At 42.7% G+C, this 23421-nt stretch overlaps 1 protein-coding gene across 3 annotated transcripts in view; it reads right to left on the reverse strand.

The window, feature by feature from the left end:
* Positions 1 to 2134: 2134 nt before the first annotated feature.
* Positions 2135 to 23421, reverse strand: part of SERP2 (stress associated endoplasmic reticulum protein family member 2) — a 30852-nt gene continuing 9565 nt past the window's right edge. The window contains exons 3-4 of one of the 3 annotated variants that reach the window (XR_006355462.1): positions 5129 to 5478; positions 2135 to 3294 (exon numbers count right to left, since the gene is read on the reverse strand). Coding sequence is in view for 1 of the 3 variants with exons in the window: in XM_043990642.1 (XP_043846577.1) it covers positions 5438 to 5478 (41 nt within the window). In the remaining 2 variants the exon portion in view is untranslated. Of the gene's footprint in view, positions 5479 to 23421 lie in introns of all 3 variants that reach the window. The other 2 variants (XR_006355461.1, XM_043990642.1) reach the window with 2 other exon arrangements.

Genomic DNA, 23421 nt, shown 5'->3' on the forward strand with positions numbered 1-23421 from the left:
AACCTCTAGCTGAAATTTAGTATTTCTTCAAATATGATTTTTTTTTAAATCTGAGAAGGGGTCCATAGGCTTCACCAGATTGCTAAATGGCTCCAAGACACAAAAAATATAAAGTGCCCCTGGTCTCTATGGTCTTTGAGATCTCTCTCTCTCTCTCTCTCTCTCTCTCTCTCTCTCTCTCTCTCTCTCTCTCTCTCTCTCTCTCTCAGTTCTAACATTCTAAGAATCTAGCATCTATCTGTCTGATCTGATTGTGCTTCCCCTCTTTTTAGACAAATTTTCTTTTTTTATTATGAACTTAGCAAACTTCAACATGCATGAACATTTCAGTACACCAAGAACAGGCAAGAGGATTATGTGAAACTATGAACTTCTGTAACATAGTTTTTTTTTAAGTGTATATTAAATTTAACATGCTAGTAACAAGTGCCCAATTGTTTTTTGTCTCCTTTTGAGCTCTGTTCTGTCCCTTTTTAAATGTTTCATTTACACTTTTCTGTCTTTTCTTCTTTTCTCCCCACAATTGCTACCTCCCAACTGTACTGATGTGAGCCCCCAATCCCAAACAGAAGCCCTCTGTATGTTTTCTCTTATAAGAAATGGGATCATAGCAGCATGAACTAACCCACTGTTGTTCTTTTAGGAGGGAAAGCCCGATGAGAAAGGACTTCAAAGTAAAGTGCCCAGGAAATGATAAACAACACAGCCATAGAGAAGAAAGTGTAAGTTCACTTACACTGTGGCAATGCCCCTTAAGTTTTCAGCCGAAAAATCTTTCATTTACATTAGGGAAGACCAGGGAGAGATATGCTTCCCCAGAGAATTCAACTAAGCCCAGGCAACTCTGTGTGTGTGTGTGTGTGTGTGTGTGTGTGTGAGAGAGAGAGAGAGAGAGAGAGAGAGAGAGAGAGAGAGAGAGAGAGAGAGAGAGAGAGAGAGAGAGATATTGGGAGAAATTGAGGATTAAAGGTAAAAACAATAAGAATAATAACCACCACCACTCACATTTCTACAGTATTTTAACACTTTTTTCTAAGGTAAAAATGCTTTCCTCTGTCCCTTGGTTGTCAGGTAGCTCATGGCCCTCCCTAGCCGTAGTTGGGGTTGCCAGCTGTTTGGGGTCTGATCTTTGATAGCCCATGGGTACATAGTACAGCCCATGCAGAGCCAAACAGGATGCCTGGGTCTATGGCGTGTGTCCAACTTCTATTGTTTGCTATCCTCAGAACAGTAAGGAAAGTGCTCCTTCAGCCCAGGGAACTTGGAGGAAGGGTGGAGCTCCTAGTCTGTCTTGAGCAACCAGGGTCTGCTAATTAAAGAGCAGCAGTGGTGTTCCTGAGTCAATCTGGCTCCAAATGTGGGGGCTGAGGAGGCCAAGAGGGGGATGAGGGAATGCCTCCAAGAACATAGCAACAGTCCTTCTAGGGAAAGGCTCACAAAGATAAGAAGAGGGAGAAAGGGACTCCCTGTAGAATAAAATAAACTATGTTGTTGTTAAGTCGTGTCTGACTCTTCATGACCCTGTGGACTGTGCTGTCCCTGGAGTTTTCTTGGCAAAGAGACAGAGGTTAAATGACTTGCCCAGGGTCACACAGCTTTAAGTGTCTGAGTCTAGATTTGAACTCAGGTCTTCCTAACTCCAGGCTCAGTGCTCCATCCACTGAACCATCTAGCTGCCCCTAGCATGAATGACCGTTCACTTATATTGAAGTTTTTGGTACCCTCCTGTTTTGGAGATGGAGAGAATCCACTGCAGCATGTTCTTCTCTAGATTATCCAAGCAAAGGGGTGTCCCCTCCCTCATACTATCCCAAGCAGCAATATGTTTAAAGGTTAGTTGATGGTGATGATAATAACAACGGGCCCTTTAAGCACTCAAAAGAACTTTAAATGTGGGACCTAAGGCCCCACAAGACTGTGGGTTCACAAGGGGTAAGGTCCTATCCTGAGGGCTGACACTGAGATGATTACTACCTCTCTTTGGTTCACTGCCTCCACCTAGAAGTATTCCAGGGAAATTTCTCCAAATATGGCTTTAGTGTAGATCTCTTCTAGGATTCCCCAAATGTGAGTTACAGGGTCCCCTATCTCTTGAATGTTCAAGGTAATAAGCACAAACAGAGCTTTGGACAGCCTTTATTTTACCCCACAGAGAATGTAGAAGGTGCAAAAGATTCATGGGAGCCCATCAACAGTTACAGAAAACATATACATCTCTCTAGTAGTCCATCAGTTCTCTCCAACTGGAGGTGCTCTGGTGAGTCCCTCCTTTCCTCAGCCTATACAGCTCCCCCAACCCTTAAGGTTCAGACATACTTTGGGGGTTTCTCGATGGGAAGTCCCTTTTTTGCTCTGTCCAAATAACTCACTGGCTTTTATTATCCAAATAGGACCACTCAGAAACTCTGTAGATGTTCTCTTTTTTCTCCATGAAGCATGCTGTTGAAAAAAATCTTTTCCCTCTAGTCTAGAAGGCTATTGTCTAAATTCTTGAATTTAGGAACTCTTGAACTTGGGGTCACTCACTCAAAGGTCAGTCCCCAAATCTGGCACTACCCAATAAGTCCTTCTTCAGCAGCTAGAAGCCTCTAGATTCTGAGATCATGGTGCCCAGGAGCTGAAAACATCTACTTCCTCTGCACAGGAAGTTGGGGGTCAGAGAGATGGTCCATGAATTCTCCTCTCAGGCCACTGAGATGCCGTTCACATCTGAAGCAAGTTGCCAGGAGTTATTGGGTTGGAGAGGGGAAGGGAAAAGAGAAGGGAATAATCCCTTTTCCACCCTTTTGGCAGAAAGGGTGAAGGGAAAAGAGTGAAGGAATCCAAAAGAGAACGAGAGCTGGTCTGTGAGTCACTTTTTATAGACCACAGTTGCTTTGACAAGAGTTGGTCCTTACAGAGTCCCAGTCAATCAGGAGTGCCACATATTCTCTGAGTAAGGTGACAGTAGCCATGCCCATGCTCCACGGATCACTGCCCCCAAATGCATGCCTACAAAGGCTTATTTATGCTTTGTGGTCTCATCGAGTTGATCAAAAGGTCTCTGGGTGAACCCCGTCCCTCTGCACCGAGGTTATCTCGTTTAATAGAGCTTGGTCCGACATCAGAGACACTAAGGTCATCCATCTCATCCCGGGCTATCAGCAGTCATCCTGACTTTTGTCCTGCCACTGGATTCTATGACTCCGGGAGAGAGAGTGAGGCTGACGACTTTGAGCAACTCTGCCTCACTTAAATTCACTTCATACTGGAGTCAAGATATCATCCCGTGATGTCACTGGTCCTCTTCAAAAACTAAGGACGAACAACATCTCATTTGACAAAATGGCCCTATATCATTTGACTTGCTCAATGAGGATCATACATTCAGAGCTGAAAGGGACCTTAGAGGTCCTCTAAGCTATCTCCCTCATTTTTACAAATAAGGAAATCAAGGCCCAGGGAGTTAGCTAACTTTTATGTAGTGCATTAAGGTTTGCAAAGCGCTTGATGCACACAGATCTTCACAAATAAGACCGTGAAGTTGAGACTATTATCACCATTTTGCAAATGAAGACACTGAGGTTGAGAGAAGTCAAAGTGATTTGCCCAGGGTCATATAGCTGGTAAATTTCTGAGGCAGACCTTGAACTTAGGTCTTCCTCATTCCAGGTCTAGCATTGTCTCTAACATGACCCTTAACTGCCTCTAGGTAGTAAGTCATAGCACTGGGTTCTCTAGGCCCAAATTCAGCTGTGTTGTCACTATACCACAACTTTTCTTGAGCACAAAGTTAACAGTGGAGCTAAGAACAGGTCTCAGGCTCAAATGGCTTTCCTGTTCAGAGTCAAAGGTAGGAGATAGAGCATGAAATAGCCAACTCCATTTAATAATGATGATGGTGGTGGTGGTTATAAAGATGATATCAGTTCACCACTTAATTTTTCAGGTTTCTCATCTATAGAAAGAGGATTTGGAGTATTTCAATATGAATGAAAATACATTGAATTTACAATCAGAAGACCAAGGATCAAATGTTGTCTCTTTTACTCAATCCCTGTGTGACTTGGGGTGGGGGTGGGGGGGGCATTTAACTTTTTTCTGCCTCAGTTCCTTTCTTTCTTTTTTTTGCGGGGCAATGGGGGTTAAGTGACTTGCCCAGGGCCACACAGCTAGTAAGTGTTAAGTATCCGAGGCCAGATTTGAACTCAGGTCCTCCTGAATCCAGGGGCAGTGCTTTATCCACTGCGCCACCTAGCTGCCCCCAACCTCAGTTTCTTAATTATCAAGATGATGGGCTTGGCTTATCTGGTCTCTAAGGTCCCTGATGTTTTCTGATTCATCTTGGGTGCAAAATACATGTGCATTATGCTTTATAGTTTTCTGTGGATTCTCACAGATGTTAGTTGTATGGACTAAAAGCATCACCACCAGAAAAAGGAAATGAAGATGAAAAGTGGTGCGTACTGAAGCTTGTTGGGCCTGACAGTGGGGAACTCCTGGCTAAGCCTCTAAGTGTTTTTCAAAGTCCAGTTGGTACTGTCCAACTTGAATCCCCAGGCGACGGGATATAGATATGATGGAAGGGCCCTTAGCAATTATTTAATCCATTCCTTGCAGGGAGAAACTGAGCCCCAGATTGATAAAATGACTTGTCCATAATAACACAAGTAGAAGACAGTAGAATTGGTATTTTAACCCAGGTGTTATTATACATTGTTACTCTACCATACAACTGTCTTCCAACAAAATAATCCCAATGCTTCCTGCAGAAACCTTCTGAGCTCTTCTGTTTGTTTTTCTTATGACTGGATAGAGGTGTGCTTCACACTATCCCCACCAATATCCTATCCCAAGAGCGCTATTAAAACTTATAACCTCAATCCTGCTATGGTGACACTAATTCCTACTTTAATGCTGTTCTGGCTGATGGCCCCTTTATCACACTGCTCCTCTAGAACTCAGTCCCTAATAACAATATTGTTTTGCCTGGTGCTTTTTTCCTCTCCACTGCTTCTCAATTAATGTCAGTAGAGTCTGCCCATATTTTCTTAAGTGTGACTTTCTGACTATAACCAACAAATAGTGTAAGGGTGAGCACTGGCATTTATTTTTAAAATCAATTCCCAGCACACCACAGATGACACACCTCAAAGGTACACCAGTGGATTGGTCCCAGCGTTACACACTGATGAGAAAACGGGAAATGACACCAATGCAGGGCAGGGTGGCTTTTTCCCAAGGCTGGGACAGCCCGTCCAGCCAGTAGAGAGAACATCCTTTCCTTTCCTGTTGAAAACACGCAAGCACCGAGATGTCACATAAAGAGGTAGTTTGGTTTGGCATCCTTGATGATGCGTGCAGGGCGTGGTCCCACGTGGCTTTTGTTTTTTTGTGTCTGTTTCATGCTCATCCAGTTCACCCTCCTGATGGAGGAAGGGAGATCAAGTCTGCCGCCTCACATCCCCATCCTTATACTCTGGATGATCTGAAATATAGCTGGAGAAGAAAGAAAAAAAAAATAGGTTCACTCAGATGCTAGTCAGCGTGAAAGAGGTTGGGAACTCAACCCCCTGGAGTCCCCTTTAGAATGACCCCTCCCAAACTGGACATGTGAGCATTCAACTGATTAAATGTTTCCTTACCAGAGGTTGTGCTAACAAGCGGTCAATGAACTTTCAAAAGCAGGCCCTCAGCTTTTCCCACGGAGGGACTTGTCCAGAAACTTCGGTTAATTCTAGTGAGAGGTACAGCCATGAATGTACCAGGTGCCTAAAGAAGACACAGACTGCAAAGCCTGGCCCGATGTCCTGGGACGAAATGTTCCGCATCAGCCACACCCGTGGGAATAGCTGCCTCTTGCCTTCACCTTGCCATCACAACAACCCAGCCCCACATGCTGCTTAGCAAGGCAGGCTGATAGCACAGAGATCCTCTGATATACCGGTCTGACCTCTGAAACTGCTGGCACTGTTTTGTTACTGATAACCCCCATCACGATTTGGCATCTGGCTGGCTCGGAGCCTCTGAAATGAGGGCTGGCTCATCGTGCGACTTATAATTCGGACAACAGTTGGTTGGTTATGTGTCCTAATCTTCCAGGGGCTAGGAAGACGACCTTCATTTAAGATTCTTTAAGAAACTGGTCTTTTGGGTCAGCTAGGTGGCGCAGTGGATAGAGCACCGGCTCTGGAGTCAGGAGTACCTGGCTTCAAATCCGGCCTCAGACACTTAACACTTACTAGCTGTGTGTCCCTGGGCAAGTCACTTAACCCCAATTGCCTCACTAAAAAAAAAAAAAAAGAAATTGGTCTTTCTACTCACTGCCTCCGGCCTCCCAGAACTCCAAATTAGAACAATGATTGTCGATACCACAAGGGAGAGTCAAAAAAAAAGCAGAACTCACAAGTAGCTCCTAGACCATAGCTCGAGGGAGAAAAGAGTCCTCTGCTCTGCTTCTTCTAGCTTTTTATTTTGCTGTGAGCTGATAATTTGGCCCTGCCCTCGATCTGTTTCCCTGAGGTTATTATAGTGGCTTAAATTTTTTAAAAATAGGTTTCATATTTGCGATTGTCCAAGGAAACAAAAATCTCAAAAGATTTATTCTTCTATCTTCCCCAAGTGTTGAAGATAATTAGACTTAAGTGCCCCAAGGATCTAGAATGACTAAAAAACTGGATTCAAAGAAGGATTTGCCCTTTTCAAAAGATTTAGTTGGGCTATCTGCTAGCCAGCCTCGTAGATGACAAAAAGTAAAATCACTGGCTGGATGAATTCCCTGGATAATGCTACAAACATTTTTTTTATTTTGACTTATTTGAATGGAAATGTTTTTCATATGTCTCCCCCCTGTTCCCTGCCTTCTTAAATATAGTAAAACTTAAACCTTTCCTTGGTTCCTCAGGGTCTCCACCTTAAGCAAAACAAAACAAACCTCTTCTCTGCTTCTCAGAGGCTACTGGAGTGGGAAGAACTATTAGTCCCTGAAGTAAGTGGCTTCAGATTACTGTGTTTTTTGCATTATTTTTTTTCTGCCTCCTCTCTTCTGCAGATTTTTTTCTCCCTCTCCCTTCTTGCATAAATTGGCGTTCCTGCTTTTAACAGACTTTCTCCGGGTTTCTCATTTGGTCTTTCTAATTTGCTTTGGATTTGGAAAGTACAGACCTAAGCTAGTTAAACTCTCACTCAGAATCTTTTGTTTCTCAGTTTGAGGGGCTCCCCATGAGTAAAGTGAAGAAACTTTAGTAAAATTTTTCTTTCTTTTTGGTTCTCAGTTGTGTTCTGGGTAGATTAAGCATGAATTCCAGATAGGGGAAGTGTTACTGTAATAAAATCAATCAGAAATATCTGAACTTTACAATGCTCCCCCAAGGAATAGTATGCAGAATAAAATAAATGAAATAAACCTTTTTAAAAATTACCTTCCCAAGAAAAATGTCTATTTCTCTAAAGCTAGGCACAATTTTCAAGATTGATTCCGCTGTACAGTGAGGACCCAGTGAATGAGAAAAATACAATCCATGAATCATGGTCACATTCCATTGTCTCCAATTATGGTTGTGTAACTTTGAGGAAACATTAATACTACCCCTGCTCTTTCTAGGTTGCTACTGACTATTTCCTTGGAGAATTCTAATCAAAACATTCTGGATCAGCCTCATCTTATTAACTTGAATTAAAATAACTCATTTATCCCCTTTTTTCTTCTTTTTTTTTTGTGGGGCAATGAAGGTTAAGTGACTTGCCTAGGGTCACACAGCTAGTGTCAGGTGTCTGAGGCTGGATTTGAACTCAGGTCCTCCTGAATCCAGGGACAGTGCTTTATCCACTGAGACACCTAGCTGCCCCTCATTTCTTCCTTTTTAACTTCACTAAAAGTGATTCCTTTTCCTAATTGAGTGAATGTAGTAGTGTATTAGCTTGCTTGCTCACTCTTTCTCTCTTTCTTTCTCTCTAGCATATTTATAGAGGGTTTGATTTGGAAAGAATTCTTTTAAGAAAATATTGCAGATAACAAGTATGTAGTACAGTTTTACATATATGTATGTGTATATTTATAGATATCAACAGACACGTATATGTATGTACATATCTATAGATGTGTGCAGGTACACACATGCATGTGTATGCATGTACAGGTATGTGTGTATGTATGTATGTATATCCACATTTAATAGTAGCCTTCTGGGGGGAGGGGGAAAAAAAGTAAAAAATGCCCAGCAGAGAACAAAGAAAACCTAGAAGGAAGCAAAGAAAAGCTGGGCAGCTTTGAAAGCGATGTGCAGTATTTATTATATAGGTTTTCTTGAAAAGGAAATTTATTGTTTTATATTGAATTCCCTCCTATGTTCTGCTGTGTACATGAAAATGTTCTTTTTTTTCTCATTTTGTATTTAAGTTTAAAATAATTTTTTTAAATTACCAAAAAAAGAGAAAATATTGCATTGAATGGAGTTTTTTTTTAAGTAGCTCATTTTGGTTTACCAACTCTTTCAAAATGGGGAGAAATGGTAGAGTTTTTTTGTTTGCCTTCTAGCCATCTTTGAAAATCCTTAGAAAGCTCATGACATGTTATGGCAATTATACTGAATCTAATTCTGCGTGTAAGCCCCAGTTGACCTGTCTGCTAACCCCTGTCTCCCAAACCCTGACTTTCCGATGCAGTGAGCAGGAAGAAAGTCAACAGAGAGTTCAAAGAGGGAGCGGAAGTGGGGAGTCTAGACCCTGACAAGTTAATAACTTAACAGTGGGTGAACAAAGCTGAGAAAATAACAGCTGAGGAGACTGCAGGAAAAGATCTGTGTTAAAGGCAGGACAAAGCCAAGAGGAAGGAGGCCCAGGAAAGGTGAGGTAAGTCAGGAAGGCGATTCAGTCTGGAGAAGCTGGCCTTGAGCATTTTACTGGCTTCCCAGGTTGAGAAAGAACTGCCAGCATCCAAAAGCATCTCCAGAAAAAGAACAGTAGTAGGGGGCAGCTAGGTGGCACAGTGGATAAAGCACCAGCCCTGGATTCAGGAGGACCTGAATTCAAATCTGACCTCAGACACTTGACATTTACTAGCTGTGTGACCCTGGGCAAGTCACTTAACCCTCACTGCCCTGAAAAAAAAAAAAAGAACAGTAGTATTATAGCTTCCTGAAGCCCTGGGATCAGCTATGAATACTGCTTGGGAGAAGGGAGAGCAATTGTTTCTGGAATAAGAGGACCCGGGATTCCAATCTTGCCCCTGATGATGTCTATTTGAATGACCTTGGGCAAATCCTCTCTTTAAATGTGAGGGTTAGATTCCCTACTGGCTAAGATCTTCGGTTTTATAAAAGTACCAAACTCGGACCTTGGCAGCAACCTGGTCAAACCCCTTCATTTTATACCTGAGGATGCTGAGGCTCACCAAGAAGAGATAAAGTCACAAAAGGAATGAACAGAAGAGCTGCCTTTAAAACAACCGAGGAACCTCTCTGACCTGTTCTAGGCTGAATGCCAAATCCGTAGGAGCTCTGTTCACAGAAAAGCAGCAGCAAGCCTAGATCAGAGACTCTTTGGGGCTTGGGGCTGTAATCTCCCAATTTTGTACATATAATCCTGACAATAACACCTTCCATAAAACCAAGAGCATGGTCTGTAAACATAGACCAGAGGAGGTTAGGGATACAAGTTAAGTCAATTAGCATTAAGCAACCAACTGTGTGCCAAACACTATGCTAAACAGAGAGGACATGAGGAAAGGTAAAAAGAGTCCCTGTCTTTAGGGAGCTCACAATATATGCACAACCCATGTGTATATAGGATAAATAGAAAGTCATCAACAGAGGGAAGGCACCTGAATTAAGAGGAATTGGGAAAGGCTTCTTGCAGCTTTTAGCTGGGATTGGAAGGAAACTAGGGAAGCCAGATAGAGATGAGGAGAAAGAGAATTCCAAGCATGTGAAAATGCCCAGAGTAGGGAAATGGAGTGTCTTGTTTGAGAAACTGCAAGGAAGCCAATGGCATTGGATCATATTGTGTGTGCAAGAGGGAGTAAGGCATAAGAAACCTGGAAAGGGAGGAAGAGGTCAGCTTATGAAGGGGTCTTAAGAGCAAACAGAGGGGCAGGTAGGTGGTGTAGTGGATAGAGCACTGGTCCTAGATTCAGGAGGACCTAAGTTCAAATCCAGCCTCAGACACTTAACACATACTAGCTGTGTGACCCTGGGCAAGTCACTTAACCCCAATTACCTCACCAAAAAAAAAAAAAAAAGAGCAAACAGAGGATTTCACATTTTACCTTGGAAGTGATAAGAAGCCCTCAGAATTTATTGAATAAGGGGGTAACAAGTTCAGACCTATGCTTTAGGAAGATCAATTTGACAACTGGGTGGAGGATAGACTGGAGGGGAGAGGGAATTGAAGGAGAGAGACCAATCAGAAGGCTATTGTAATGAGACTATAATATGTAATTATATTATAAAACTATTATTATAATAAAAATATAATATCATAAAATAACATTATGGTAAAAAGTGCTGAGGGCCTGAATCAGGATTGGTGACACTGTCAGAGGAGAGAAGAAGACATAACTAAGGTAGAATCGACAAACCTTGGCAACAGATTGGATATGGGGGTAGAGAGTGAGGAGTCAGGGATGTCACCTGGATTGCAAGCCTAGGTGATTGGGAAGATGAGGATGGTGGTACCCTTGACAGTATTTGGCAAGTTTAGAAAGGGTTTGGGGGGCAGCTAGGTGGCACAGTGGATAGAGCACCAGTCCTGGAGTCAGGAGGACCTGAGTTCAAATCCGACCTCAGACACTTAACACTTACTGGCTGTGTGACCCATGGCAAATCACTCAACCCCAATTGCCACACACACACACACACACACACACACAAAGAAAAAAAGAAAGGGGTTGGGGGATGGATGGAAAGAATGCTAATGAGTTCAGATTTGGACATCTTGAGTTTAAGATGTCTATGTAATATCTAGTTTTAGATGTTGAACAAGCAGTTGGAGATGAGAGACTAGCGGTCAAGAAACAGGTTAGGACTGAATAAACAGATCTGAGCATCATCTGCATAGAATTTATAATTGAGCCCATAAGAGCTAATGAGATTTCCTAATGAAATAGTATAGAGGAAGAAGAGAAGTGAGCCCAGGATGAAGCCATGGTAAGTGGGTGATACCTGGATGAAGATCCAGCAAAGAAGACTGATAAAGAATGGCCACCTTTCAATAGGAAGAGGATGAGGGGAGAGTAGTGTCACAAAAACCTCGAGAGAAGGGAATGTCAAGGAGAAGAGGGTGAGTGATAGTGTCAAAGGTGGAAGACCTGTCAAGAAGGATGAGGATTGAGGAAAGGCCATTACTCGATCTGACAATGAAGGGATCATTAGCAACTATGGAGAAAGCAGTTGCTGTTGAAATAATAGCATGGGAAGTCAGCCTGCAGAGAATTAAGAAGAGAATTAGAGGGGCAGCTAGATGGTGCAGTGGATAAAGCACCAGCTCTAGATTCAGGAGGACCTAAGTTCAAATCCGACCTCAGACATTAGACACTTACTAGCTGTGTGACCCTGGGCAAGTCACTTAACCCTCATTGCCCTGCACAAAAAAAAAAGAGAGAGAGAAGAGAATTAGAAAAATGGAAGTGGAGGTGCAGATTGCAGACTACCTCCTCGAGGAGTTTAGCTGTGGAAGGGAGGAAGATGGCGAGACAACAGCTAGTGGAGATTAATCGAGGATTTTTTTGAGGATGGGCGATATGGGTGCGTTTGTGGGCAGTAGGGAAGCATTCACAGACAAGGAGAGTAAAGATGATAGAGGGAGGGGACAATGTGCTGGAGAATATGAGATGAAATTGCTATCATTTGTGTTTGTAGATGGGATGGCCTTGGCAAATAGAAGGGCCTTCTCTTTTCATGTGAAGCTGAGGTAAGGGAGAAAATAGAGGTCCAAGGCATCTGGATGATGACAGGTGAAGAGAAGAGAAGAGGGAGTTCTCAGATAATGACTTCAATTGTTTTTTTCCCAATATGAGACAAGTTTCTCAGCTGAGAGAGTAGGGGATAAAACTCAATAGGTTGGTCCCAGAGAAAATTGTTTAGAAGTGAGAATCCTACCAGAGAATTTTATGTCATGACAGGTGATTTTAAGAAAGAGGGACTGGTAGAAAGGAGGCCACAGGATGAGTTGAAAAGACAAGGTGGAAAGAGGGCATGGGAATTATGGGTGAAAATTAAGAAAGCCCTGGAAATCTCCAAATTTATAGAAACTTTAATTAAAATGGGAGAATGGTGGGGAAAGTCTGGCATGGCTAGAAAAGAGACTTTATGGGCTAAGAGAAAGCTAAAAGAGGAGACAAAGAAAACGGAAAATTGCAAGGAGGAGATGGATCACTAGAGATCGGTAAAAAAAAAAAATCAACACCAGGAATCGCAAAGGTCCCCTGCGACTACTAACCAAAGAACTGGAAAGGAGAACAATCACAACAACAACAACAAAGAGGAGGGAGCAGAATGAGACAAGAAGAGTTAGCAAAGACCATTTTGGGGGGGGTCTTGTGGGAAGAAGACAAAAGCATCTGCCTCCTCTGGGGCAGCAAAGACAGAAAACATCATGCAGTACAAATATCCCTTCACCTAGGTGGCTGGATGAAAGGATGATCCCAACTTCAGAAAGGCCTGGAAAGATGTGTGAACTGATATATCTATAGATATGTATAGAGAGATATATATGTGTATATATGTATACATATGTATGTATGTATATGTATATGTGTGTGCATATATGTATGTGTGTGTGTGTATATATATATATATAGAGAGAGAGAGAGAGAGAGAGAGAGAGAGAGAGAGAAGTGAGCAGAACCAAGAGAACACTGTGCACAGATGATGAAGAACTGTGAAGGACTTAACTATTCTCAACAATGATGCAAGACAATCCCAAAGGACTATTGGTGAAACAAACTCTCCACCTCCAAAGAAAGAACTGACATCCATGGAACAGACCGAAGCATGCTGTTTTTTACTTTCTTTCATTTTTTCCTTTTAATCAAGTTTACTTGTACAAAATGACAAATATGGTAATGTTTTACATAATCATACATGTATAACCCATATTTGATTGCTTGCTGCCTGGGGGGGGGGGGGGAGGGAGGAAGGGAAGGAGGGATAAAAACCGGAAGCCCAAACTAGAAATGAAAATGTTTATTACATTAAAAAAAAAAAAGAAAGGATGATCCCTCAACTTCCTTTCATCTCTTAATTCAGTAATGTGGGGACTCGAGTCCATCTCAAGTGTCACAGGATTGTGAGGTGAGGGACCGACAGAGTAACAATGGACAGCTTTATAAATGAGTTCCAGGGACACACCTTGGAGGAGTTTGAATGCCTCAAAAGACTTTTTTTCTCGATTTGTTTTGACAGACAGACATTCAGGAAGGGGCCCTAGGCAGCATAAAGTGCTCAGTTCTTTCAGTTGTGGTGAAATTGAAGGTTGTCTTCAAGACGCCTGCGGTCCCTGGAGCCTCCCACTGGCCAGTCTGTGGGTTGGGGCTTCCACTGAGTTTCATGTTCTTGGAAAAGACCTTTGAGCCTCTGGGGAAGCCCCAGCAGCATTTGAATTAGTGGCTCTGAAAAATCCAAGTCGATGGTGGAGCAAGCAATCAAGAAAAGAGATGCGAGGGCGGCGGACTCTGGCCCTCCTGGGAGGGGCATACATCATTCATCTTGAGAAGAGAACCACAAGGAATCCCACCTGGAACCTTTGGAAAATTGGCCTTTCCCTAGCTAGTTGAAGAATGTTTCCTTATCTGCAGCAACTTGCAATCAATAACCACTCTGAAATATGCATTTGTTCCCTGCAAATTACTCCGGTGGTTTTGTTTTGTTTTGTTTTGTTTTGCTACTACTGCGGAAACTCTCACTTCCTCTTAGAAACCCCCAAATGAGCTGATGTCTAAATAACTAACGATATAAAATAGTGATTTGATCAGGAGAAATCGCTGCCATCCTTGGACATTGGAAAGAGCTTTGTTCTTGCTCTCAAACTGACTCCCCACCTGTCATTCAGGCAGACTGGAAGGTGGAAAGGCGGTTTGCAGAGCGACTCATGCATGCGCTGTTGTTTAAGGGGCAGGGGCAGCTTCAGACCCTTCCCCTTCCCTTTGCCCCTTCCTCCTCCCTCACCTTCCTACAAATTAGTCAAAGGTATTTATGGAGGACCCACTGGGTAAGTGGCCTCCTTTAGTTCACCGATGGAAGTTTAGCAAGAGAACTGAGTCTCTCTGGGGCTCAAACTGTTATCTTTTCCTTCTTGTTTGTTGTTGTTGTTCAGTCATTTCAACTGGGTCTGACTCTTTGTTACCCCATTTGGGATTTTCTTGGCAAAGATACTGGAATGGTTTGCCGTTTCCTTCTCCAGCTCATTTTACAGATGAGGAAACTGAGACAAACAGAATTAAGTGACTTGTCCAGGATCACACAGCTACTAAGTGTCTGAGGCCAAATTTGAACTCATTTTCCTGATTCCAGGCTGATAGACAAGAGGAGAAACCAACTGTAGAACACTGGACAGAAAAAAAACTGGGATGCTGCTGGGGAGGGGTGGGAGATTGATGGAAATGCACATATAGCTTTTTTTTTTTCTTTTGGATATGATTTCATTGGTGTGGGAGAACTACGGGGAAGGAGACTCCCTCCATCAATGAGGATCAGCAACTGCTCTACAACTCATGATTTTAGAAAGCTGCCTGGGGTGGGGCACTGAGAGTTTTCTGTCTAGGATCCCATAGTCAATATATGCCAGATATAGGTCTTAAACCCGTCTTCCTGGCTCTAGGACTGACTCACTATCCACTATGCCATATGACATGTAAGTCTAAGGATCATATTTATTGGGGTGAGGGAGGAAGGAGAATTAGACCTGTGTTTTTAGTGATATGGGTAGCTCCTGGCAAGGGTCACCCTAATCTAATGCAGATTTCACCTTTTCTGAAATTTATCACCTTAAAAGATTTGCCTGGGACACAGAGAGGTTAACTCTTTGCCCAAGGTCACACAGCCTGTACATATCAGAAGCCCAACTCCAACCCAGGTCTTTATGATTCAGAGGCTGACACCCATTATGCCGCCATATTGGTTCTATAAATGATTATACACAAAAGCCCTGAAGCCTCTTGAATTCTACAGTATTCTTGGGACTAAAAAAGAAAATCCCAGCATCACCACTTTCTCCAGCTGTTGGGATGTGTTGGATTGCAATTTCCTGATTTGTTAGGGCTGAGAGCCCCGAGTGGTGCAGTCCTTGTGAGGAGGAGAGTTACCAGCTGGGGAAGGCAGAGAGGAAATGATGGCTGGCTGGCTGAATGAATGAATGAATGAATGAATGAATGAATGAATGAATGAATGAATGAATGAATGAATGAATGAATGAATGAATGAATGAATGGCTGCTCAGGCTGGTAGAAATGCTTAAAGGGCCCCCCTTATCTCAGCTTCTTCTCGAGTGACTTTGGCAGCATTTAGCCTCAACACTGGACCAAGACAGGCTAGCCTTGCAGCCAGGGTCTGAGAAGGAGAGAAAAGATAGATCCAGGGGGAGTCAGCTGCCCCAGAAACTGGGATACATGGGATCTATCCATTCAATTGGGGCATCCAGGCCACCTGGAAACAAAGGCAGGGAAGGAACTAGAGGAGGCTTAGGGGTATGAGAAGTCAAGGTTACCTAATTCACCCCAGGGAAGAATGTTACTAAGAATTGCCCCTTCTCACTCCAAGGAAAGGCTTGCCCTTGGGCTGACCTCTCCCCTAGGGAGAATACCTGAAGCGTGCACAAGGAAAGGCAAAGTCCCAAGAGCTCCTAGCCCAAGCAGACAGAACTGCAGACAGATTGCTGGATTAGTAACAGTTGGTCATGCCAAAAGAGCCCAAGGCCTGCTCTGCAAAACCATACTCATTGCACCTGGTGCCAGCTACCTGCCATACATGATTACTGGTTTAGAGGGTGAAGGGGGCACAGATGTGTGCTACCTGCGGGGGCCCGACTGCCGGAATGTTCTGTAGACAGCCTGGCCCAATCACCCGGCTCCCTTTCCTTAGCTCACGGGCTGCTGATGTTCTATCCTCTAGGGCCCAGGACCAGTCTCTTCTGCTCTGCCCCCATGCTCCTTGGACCCCTTCCCCACAGGTAGAACTTTGCTGGGGGGATGGGGAAATGAGAAAGGTGGGCAGAGAGCATGGTTGGATGGTTCTCTCCCTTCTGAATACTCTCCCTTTCCCACAATGCCCAGTTTATCTAGAGCAGGGGTTCTTAACCTAGGGTCTCAGAACTTAAATATACATAGATACATACATATAATACACATGCATAGACATGGGTGAGAACACATGTGCATATATGAGGACTGAAATATACACACATATACACACATATTACACAGTGCATATGTGTATATATACATAAATACACATATACACATGTGTATGTGTTTGTATATACACATATATGTGTGTATGCACCTGTAGATATATGTATATGTAGATATTTATATAAATAAACTAATAAATGAATAAAACTGCATTTTAATGTAACTGGTTTCCTCTACACTCCTTTCCATTTTGTGAATTTAAACAAGATTATTGTGAGAAAGGGTCCTTACCAGACTACCAAATCATGACACAAAAATGGTTAAAAACAGCCGCTGGGGGCCAGCTAGAGCAATGGCCTTGGATTCTGAAGGACCTGAGTTCAAATCCAGCCTCAGACACTTGATACTTACTAGCTGTGTGACCCTGGGCAAGTCACTTAACCCTCATTGTCCTGAAAAAAAAAAAAACAGCCACTGGTCTAGTCTTTGGTACTACTCGTCAAAGGAATGTTTAATTCCATTCAACAAGCATTTATTAGTGCCCACAGTCTACAAGACACCAAGCTAGGCAACCTAGGGATAAAAGATAAAAATGAAACCGTTTTTAACCTTAAGGAACTTACACCCAGCTATGCAAGACACAGGTTACAGTGACCAGTGAAATTCAGATGTCAAAACTGTACCACACCCATGATGAATACAGAAGCACAGATGGGACTGTGTTTGGGGATACTGAAGGACGGAACAGAGCTGAGAAGGGAACTGGAACATATACTCAAATGGTGTTTTTTTCTGTGATTCAAAGGAAGATGTAAATTAAATGGTGATTCTATTTTTCTGGGTTAAATAAACCTTAGTAGGGGAGAATGAACAGAGGGAGATCGAGACACTGTACGAGCTGACTACTGATTATAGAATAGATTAGAAAACCACAATGCCAACCAAAGAGTCACAATGTCCAAGAGGAATCCTGGTGAAGAAACCTAAAGAAGCTGCCCAGGAAACACGTTGGCACAAGGAATGTTCACAAAGGAGCTAGAAGGTGTAGAGAAAATGGGAGACTATAGGAGAGTCAGTCTCTCTGTTTCTGCCTCTGTCTCTGTTTGTCTCTGTCTCTCTCTCCAGTGTGGGTCGTATGTATGTGAGAGGGGGAAGAAAGTGGGTAGAGAGGAAGAAGAGGAGGAGAGGAGAAAAGAGAGATTTGGGGAAAGAGACAAAGAGAAGAGAGGAGAGGAAGAGAAAGGGGAGAGAGGAGGAGGAGGAGGAGGAGGAAGAGAAGAAGAAGAAGAAGAAGAAGAAGAAGAAGAAGAAGAAGAAGAAGAAGAAGAAGAGAGGAGGGAGTGAGTGAGGAGAGAGGGAGAAAGAAGAAAAAGAAGAGAGGAAGAGAGAGAGAAGAAGAGGAGGAAGAGGAGGAGGAGAGAGGAATGGGTGGATAGAGGAATGGAGGAAAGAGACAGAAGAAAGGAGAGGAAGAGAGAGGAGAGGGGGAGAGAGAGAGAGAGAGAGAGAGAGAGAGAGAGAGAGAGAGAGAGAGAGGTTCACATCTATTTCTCCCAAGAAGCAATGATCTAGAAACAAAGGAAAATGAGGCTGAATGCTGGATCAGTATGAGAGAAATAGCAGTTGCAATGCACATGGAGTGGGGGTATGAGTTCTAACCGAAAGTCATCTGGAGAAGGACTAGTTATAGTAGGACTATTGAAGTCAGCATCTAATTGTGAGCCTCCTGTGGGTACCACTAGTCAGGTTATCTTTGAGTTTGAGGTGAAAATAAACACAGACTCTGAATCCAGTCTGGCTACCCAACCCTTCCTGAATGGTGCCATATTTTGAATCATAGGTTGTTTCCAAGAAGACCAGAGTGAGCTGACCTTATGCAAATAAGACCTGTGAGGATGGAATGAATGAATGAATGAATAAAAATTATGTGAATGTGCAAGGCCCCATGCCAGGTGCTGAATACAAAAACAAGAGGCATCGAGGTGGTGCAGTGAATAGAATGCTGGGTGAGGAGTCAGGAATACTCATCTTCCTGACTTCAAATCTGGCCTCAGACACTCACTATCTGTGTGACCCTGGGCAAGTCACTTAACCCTCTTTGCATCAGTTTCCCCATCTGTAAAACAAACTAGAGAAGAAAATGGCATGACTGCAGTATATTTGTCAAGAAAACCCTAAATGGTATCATAAACAATCAGACATGACTGGACAACAAGATATAAATACAGGCAAGACAGCCTTTACCATTAATGAGTTTACATTATAATGGGGAAGATAACTCATATAAGGGAATAGTGGCTAGGGATATGTGTTAGTGAATGGTGACTGGAGGTATAGGACAAATGATTGATCTGTCCTTTCCAAGAATGCTATCACAGATGTAATTACTGTTCTCAGCACTAGCACTGAAAAAGTGCCCAGCAGCATGACATGGAGATGGCTGAGAAGTAGCATCATGGGACTGAGACTGACTCACCAATGAGAACTCAGGGAGTCACAGACCTGGAACCTTCAGTTGTGGATGGAGATAAAGCTGGAGAGCAGGTGGCATGGCATAAAGACGGAAAATAATATTTTTATTAAAAACGTAGGTAAGGGGCAGCTAGGTGGCGCAGTGGAAAGAGCACAGGCCTTGGATTTAGGAGGACCTGAGTTCAAATCTGGCCTCAGACACTTGACACTTACTAGCTGTGTGACCCTGTAACCCCAATTGCCTCACCAAAAAATAAAAGTAGGGAAAAACTAAGAACACCTGATTGGTCTGTGTAAAGTATAGGGCAAAAGCACATGCAACTAAACTAAAAAGGTAGGAAACAGGGGAAAACTGCCAAGATGGGGGTGTGCTCAACTCCTAGAGACTTCAACTTCTTGAATTTGGGTTTGAGGAGACCACAACGCAGCAGGACCTTGGTAAAGTCACAATCTCTGAGCCTCAGTTTCCTCATCTGTAAAATGGGAAGGTTGGGACTAGGTGGTCTGCAGGGTCTCTTGCAGCTTGAAATCTGTGATCCCAAGAAGCTAATTTTAAGGTCTGAAGATGGAAAGTTTCTGAGACATTGAGAAGAATATCTAGTCTTGAGGGAACCAGAACAGGTATTTTAGTTAGCTATAGTTCAGATTTCTGACATGCTTTAACATTTTCAAAAAGCCAACTAAAAATGAATGTAAAAAGTAAAAAAAAAATCCAAGAGAGAGCCTTAAGTGATCTCATTTAGTTAATAGAAAACTCTCCTTCCTTGAAATGGACATGCTGTACCAAAAAGCTATTGCTGATAGCTCACTTTATCTCCTTAAGAACATTTCTGCTGCAAACCACCAGTTTTTAGAGTTGTTTTGGGGGGAGTGAAATTCACATTTTGTTTCTCGTCTTAACCTCCAGCAGGGAAACAAACCACCAAAAGCTGGCTTTGGTTCAAAACCTGTTAGACTTTCTTCAAGGCCTTATCACATGGAAAAATATTATCTTATGTGAAGCATGTTATCACTGAAAATGCTGACCTGTACCCTAGGCACTTAAGAGATAGCGTCAACTGTTTTCTTATTTGGAGGCCAAGGGAGAGATTAAGGCAATATTAAAAGCAAGGGGGAAACCTATTCAAGGTACACCCACAGCTGAATGTCTGGAGTCTTAACAGCACACCATCCCCATTAGCTTTACCCTGATACCCTGGTGAGACCAAGAAGGGGTCCAATAAACCCATGCATCACTCTCTGGTTAGAGAGATTATAAAAACAAAACAAACATCTGTCTGTGACGTGTGTTCGTGTGTTTAAGGCAGTGATGTTTCTCAAAGGGAATAGCCTTGGAAATGCCATAATTACTCTTAATGGCTGTACTTCTTAAGCTGGTTTTGCCAAGTGTGAGGGTAACCATTAAGGGAGTGTGAAATGGAAGAACAAACAAATGCTACCTTATGATGTTCATAAATGGTACTTAGATGGACATTCTACTGTAAGAGGTATATCTTCTACCCTCCTTGACATACAAAGTAGTTACAGGAGCAGGAAGGTGAGTGTGGAGCCCAGGTGGAGGTAGCCAGCAAGATGTGTATCAGCCAGGAGGAGAATACCAACATTGGTAAATTCCCTCACAGTGGTACCACAACGTTCAGAAGCAATGACTGCATCAATTGAATGCATCAATTCCCACTCTAAGATCATCCAGGAAGACCCATCTAGATTACAGCTCTTAGGAAAAAGGCAGAGTCCCTATTTTCTCACTCTAAGGAAAAGGGTTGGTATTTAGTCGTTTTTAGTTGTGCTGACTCTTTGTAACCCCTTCTGGGGTTTTCTTGGCAAAGATACTGGAGGGGTTTGCCATTTCCTTCTCTAGCTCATTTTACAGATGAGGAAACTGAGGCAAACAGGGTTAAGTGACTTTCCCAGGGACACATAGCTGTTGTTATTGGCTCTTTGTTCACTGCTAGTAAGTGTCTGAAGTTGAATTAGAACTCAGGTTTTCCTGAGTCTAGGCCCAGCACTCTATCTTCATTGTACCACCTAGCTTTCCCAACAAGAAAAGGGAGGGAGACTTATTCTTCACTTGCTTTTCTTCCATGTCCAGTCTAATTTATATTTAAGACATGTATCCCTTCTAGGAAATTCTTCAACTATGGTAATAAGGGGTCATCTGGCCTCTGCTTTAGGACCTCCAGTGAGAAGGAGCTCACTATCCCTCCAAGGCAGCCCATGCTCTCTGTGGACAGCCCCATTTGTAAACATGGGAATCAGAAAGTACCACAGAGACCACTGGCTCGAATCTTACAAGGATATACTCTGCAACATACCCGCCAAGTGGTCATCAAATCTTTGACTCATGACTTCTAGCTAGGAGGAACCCACTTCCTCTTGAAGTATGGCATTTCAAGTCTAGATGATTGTAATAATAATACTTATGATGATTACATGACATGGGAGACACTGGCACAGGACTGCCCAGCATGGCGGTCATCAAACCCTCATCAAGGAAGGTGCTGTGCTCTAGGAGCAAAGCAGAATTAAAGGAGCTCAAAAAAACTCGAGGTAAGCAAATTTAGAGAATCCACCCCAAATGTCCAGATGGACTATTTGTGCCCAACTTGTGGTAGAGCATTCCAAGCTCATATTGGTCTGATCAGCTACAGTTGGACACACTGTAACTTAACTCTAACATAGTGATGCCATTTTGATCCTCTTTGAGAATGAAGGACAACAACCCACCCACCCACCAACCATTCCACCAAAGGGAAGATCACCAGTTCTAGATAGATGGATTCTCAATATGGATGCTATTTCTAGGATTCCCAAGACTGCTACTCTTGGTCCTTATCATTTTCCTTTGATGAATTCTATATCCTCCATAGGGTAAGGAATACCAAAGTGCTTTACAGTTTGCAAAGTAGTTTACATTGTGAAACTTACAATGGCTTCTTCCGGTAGCTTCTATAGGTATTATTATTATTCCCATTTTATAGAAGAAACTGAGGCCCAGAGAGGTAAGGTGATGTGCTCATGGTAGTACTACTATTAAATAACAGAGGCGGACTTTAAAATCAGCTGTTCTTGACTCCAAGTTTAGCCTTCCATGCCACATTACTTCTTCAATGTACAATTTTACACACACACATGCATATGTGTATATATAATATACACATGTATTGTGTATAGATAGATATTCACAGTACTTCTTCCCCTCTTCTCTACTTATCCTGTTCCGTTCAAACAAGATTTACATCTTATAGAGCCACATTTGTGTCCTAGTCTTAGCCCAGAAAATTACAGTAATACCCAGAGGGACACACTTTCCTCTTTGCATTGGGATCTCTCGTTTAGCTTGAATTAGAGCAACCCTTAAAATATTCGAAGATATGTCCCACCCATGTCTTTTTCTCTGCAGGCTAAATATTAATAGTTCCTTAATAGTTCCATTATATTAGGTATCTCCCCATCTTAGTCACTATCTCTTGGAAATTTGTCACTATCCCCCCTCCCCCCCCCCACTAAAATGTGGCTCTCAGAACAGAACATGGTATGCGGATATAGCGTGATCATGGTAGTGTACAGTGGAATTATAAGGACACATTCTTGCTCTAGACACCATGAATTCATTAATGTGGCCTAAAATAGCATAAGCTTGTTTGGCTTCCTGGTAACGCTTTTAACTCATATGTTATTGCTATGTTGTTATTGCCATGTTGTTGCTATTCAGTCATGTCTGATTCTTCATGACCCAGCTTGGGGTTTTCTTAGCAAAGATATGAGAGAGGTGTGCCATTTCCTTCTCCTTTCTCCACAGATAAGGAAACTGAGGCAAACAGGGTTAAGTGAATTGCCCAGGGTTACGCAGCTAGGAAGTGTCTGAGGCCAGATTTGAACTCAGGAAGATGTCTTCCTGACCCCAGGCCCAACACTCTATCCAGTGTGCCACCTGGCTTTCTCATGAAGCTATAAGGGCCACTAAAGTCTTCATAGTAACTGTTGCCTGGCACCATGTCTCTGTTTCTCTACTTGGATAGTCGAATTTTTGAACCAAAGTATAGGACTTGACATTGATTATTATTATTAAACTTCATCTTGTTAAATGAGTCCCTTATTGCAATCATCAAAATTTTTCTGGAAGATGATTTTGTCATCTAATACAGTAATATATTCCTCCTACGTTTGTGTCATCTGGAAGTATAAAAATGCCACCTTTGCTGTAAGCCAAAGGATGAACCAAACTGTAGAACAGAACAGAATCAAAGACACATCCCTGAGATACTTCAAAAGAAACCCTGATCCCATCACTTCCCATCTTCTCTAGAGGATTTCTTCTATTATCACACATAGTCTCTATTATCCTCAATGTCTCCCTATTAATTTGCTTTTTCCCTGCTGTCTACAAACACACCCATTTCTCTCCCATCCTTAAAAAACCCTTGCCTGATCTGACCATATGCAATCTGACCATATCCCATTCAGTATTTATCCTCCCAGAAAGCCATTTACAAACGGGGCCTTCATTTCCTCTCTTCTCGCTTTTAACTCCTTGTCATCAGGCTTCTAGGCTCATCCAACTGAAACTGCCCTTTCCAAAATTACCAATGATGGGGGCAGCTAGGTGGTGCAGTGGATAGAGCACC

The sequence above is a fragment of the Dromiciops gliroides genome, chromosome 3 (assembly GCF_019393635.1).
Source record: "Dromiciops gliroides isolate mDroGli1 chromosome 3, mDroGli1.pri, whole genome shotgun sequence".
Classification (NCBI taxonomy): Eukaryota; Metazoa; Chordata; class Mammalia; order Microbiotheria; family Microbiotheriidae; genus Dromiciops; species Dromiciops gliroides.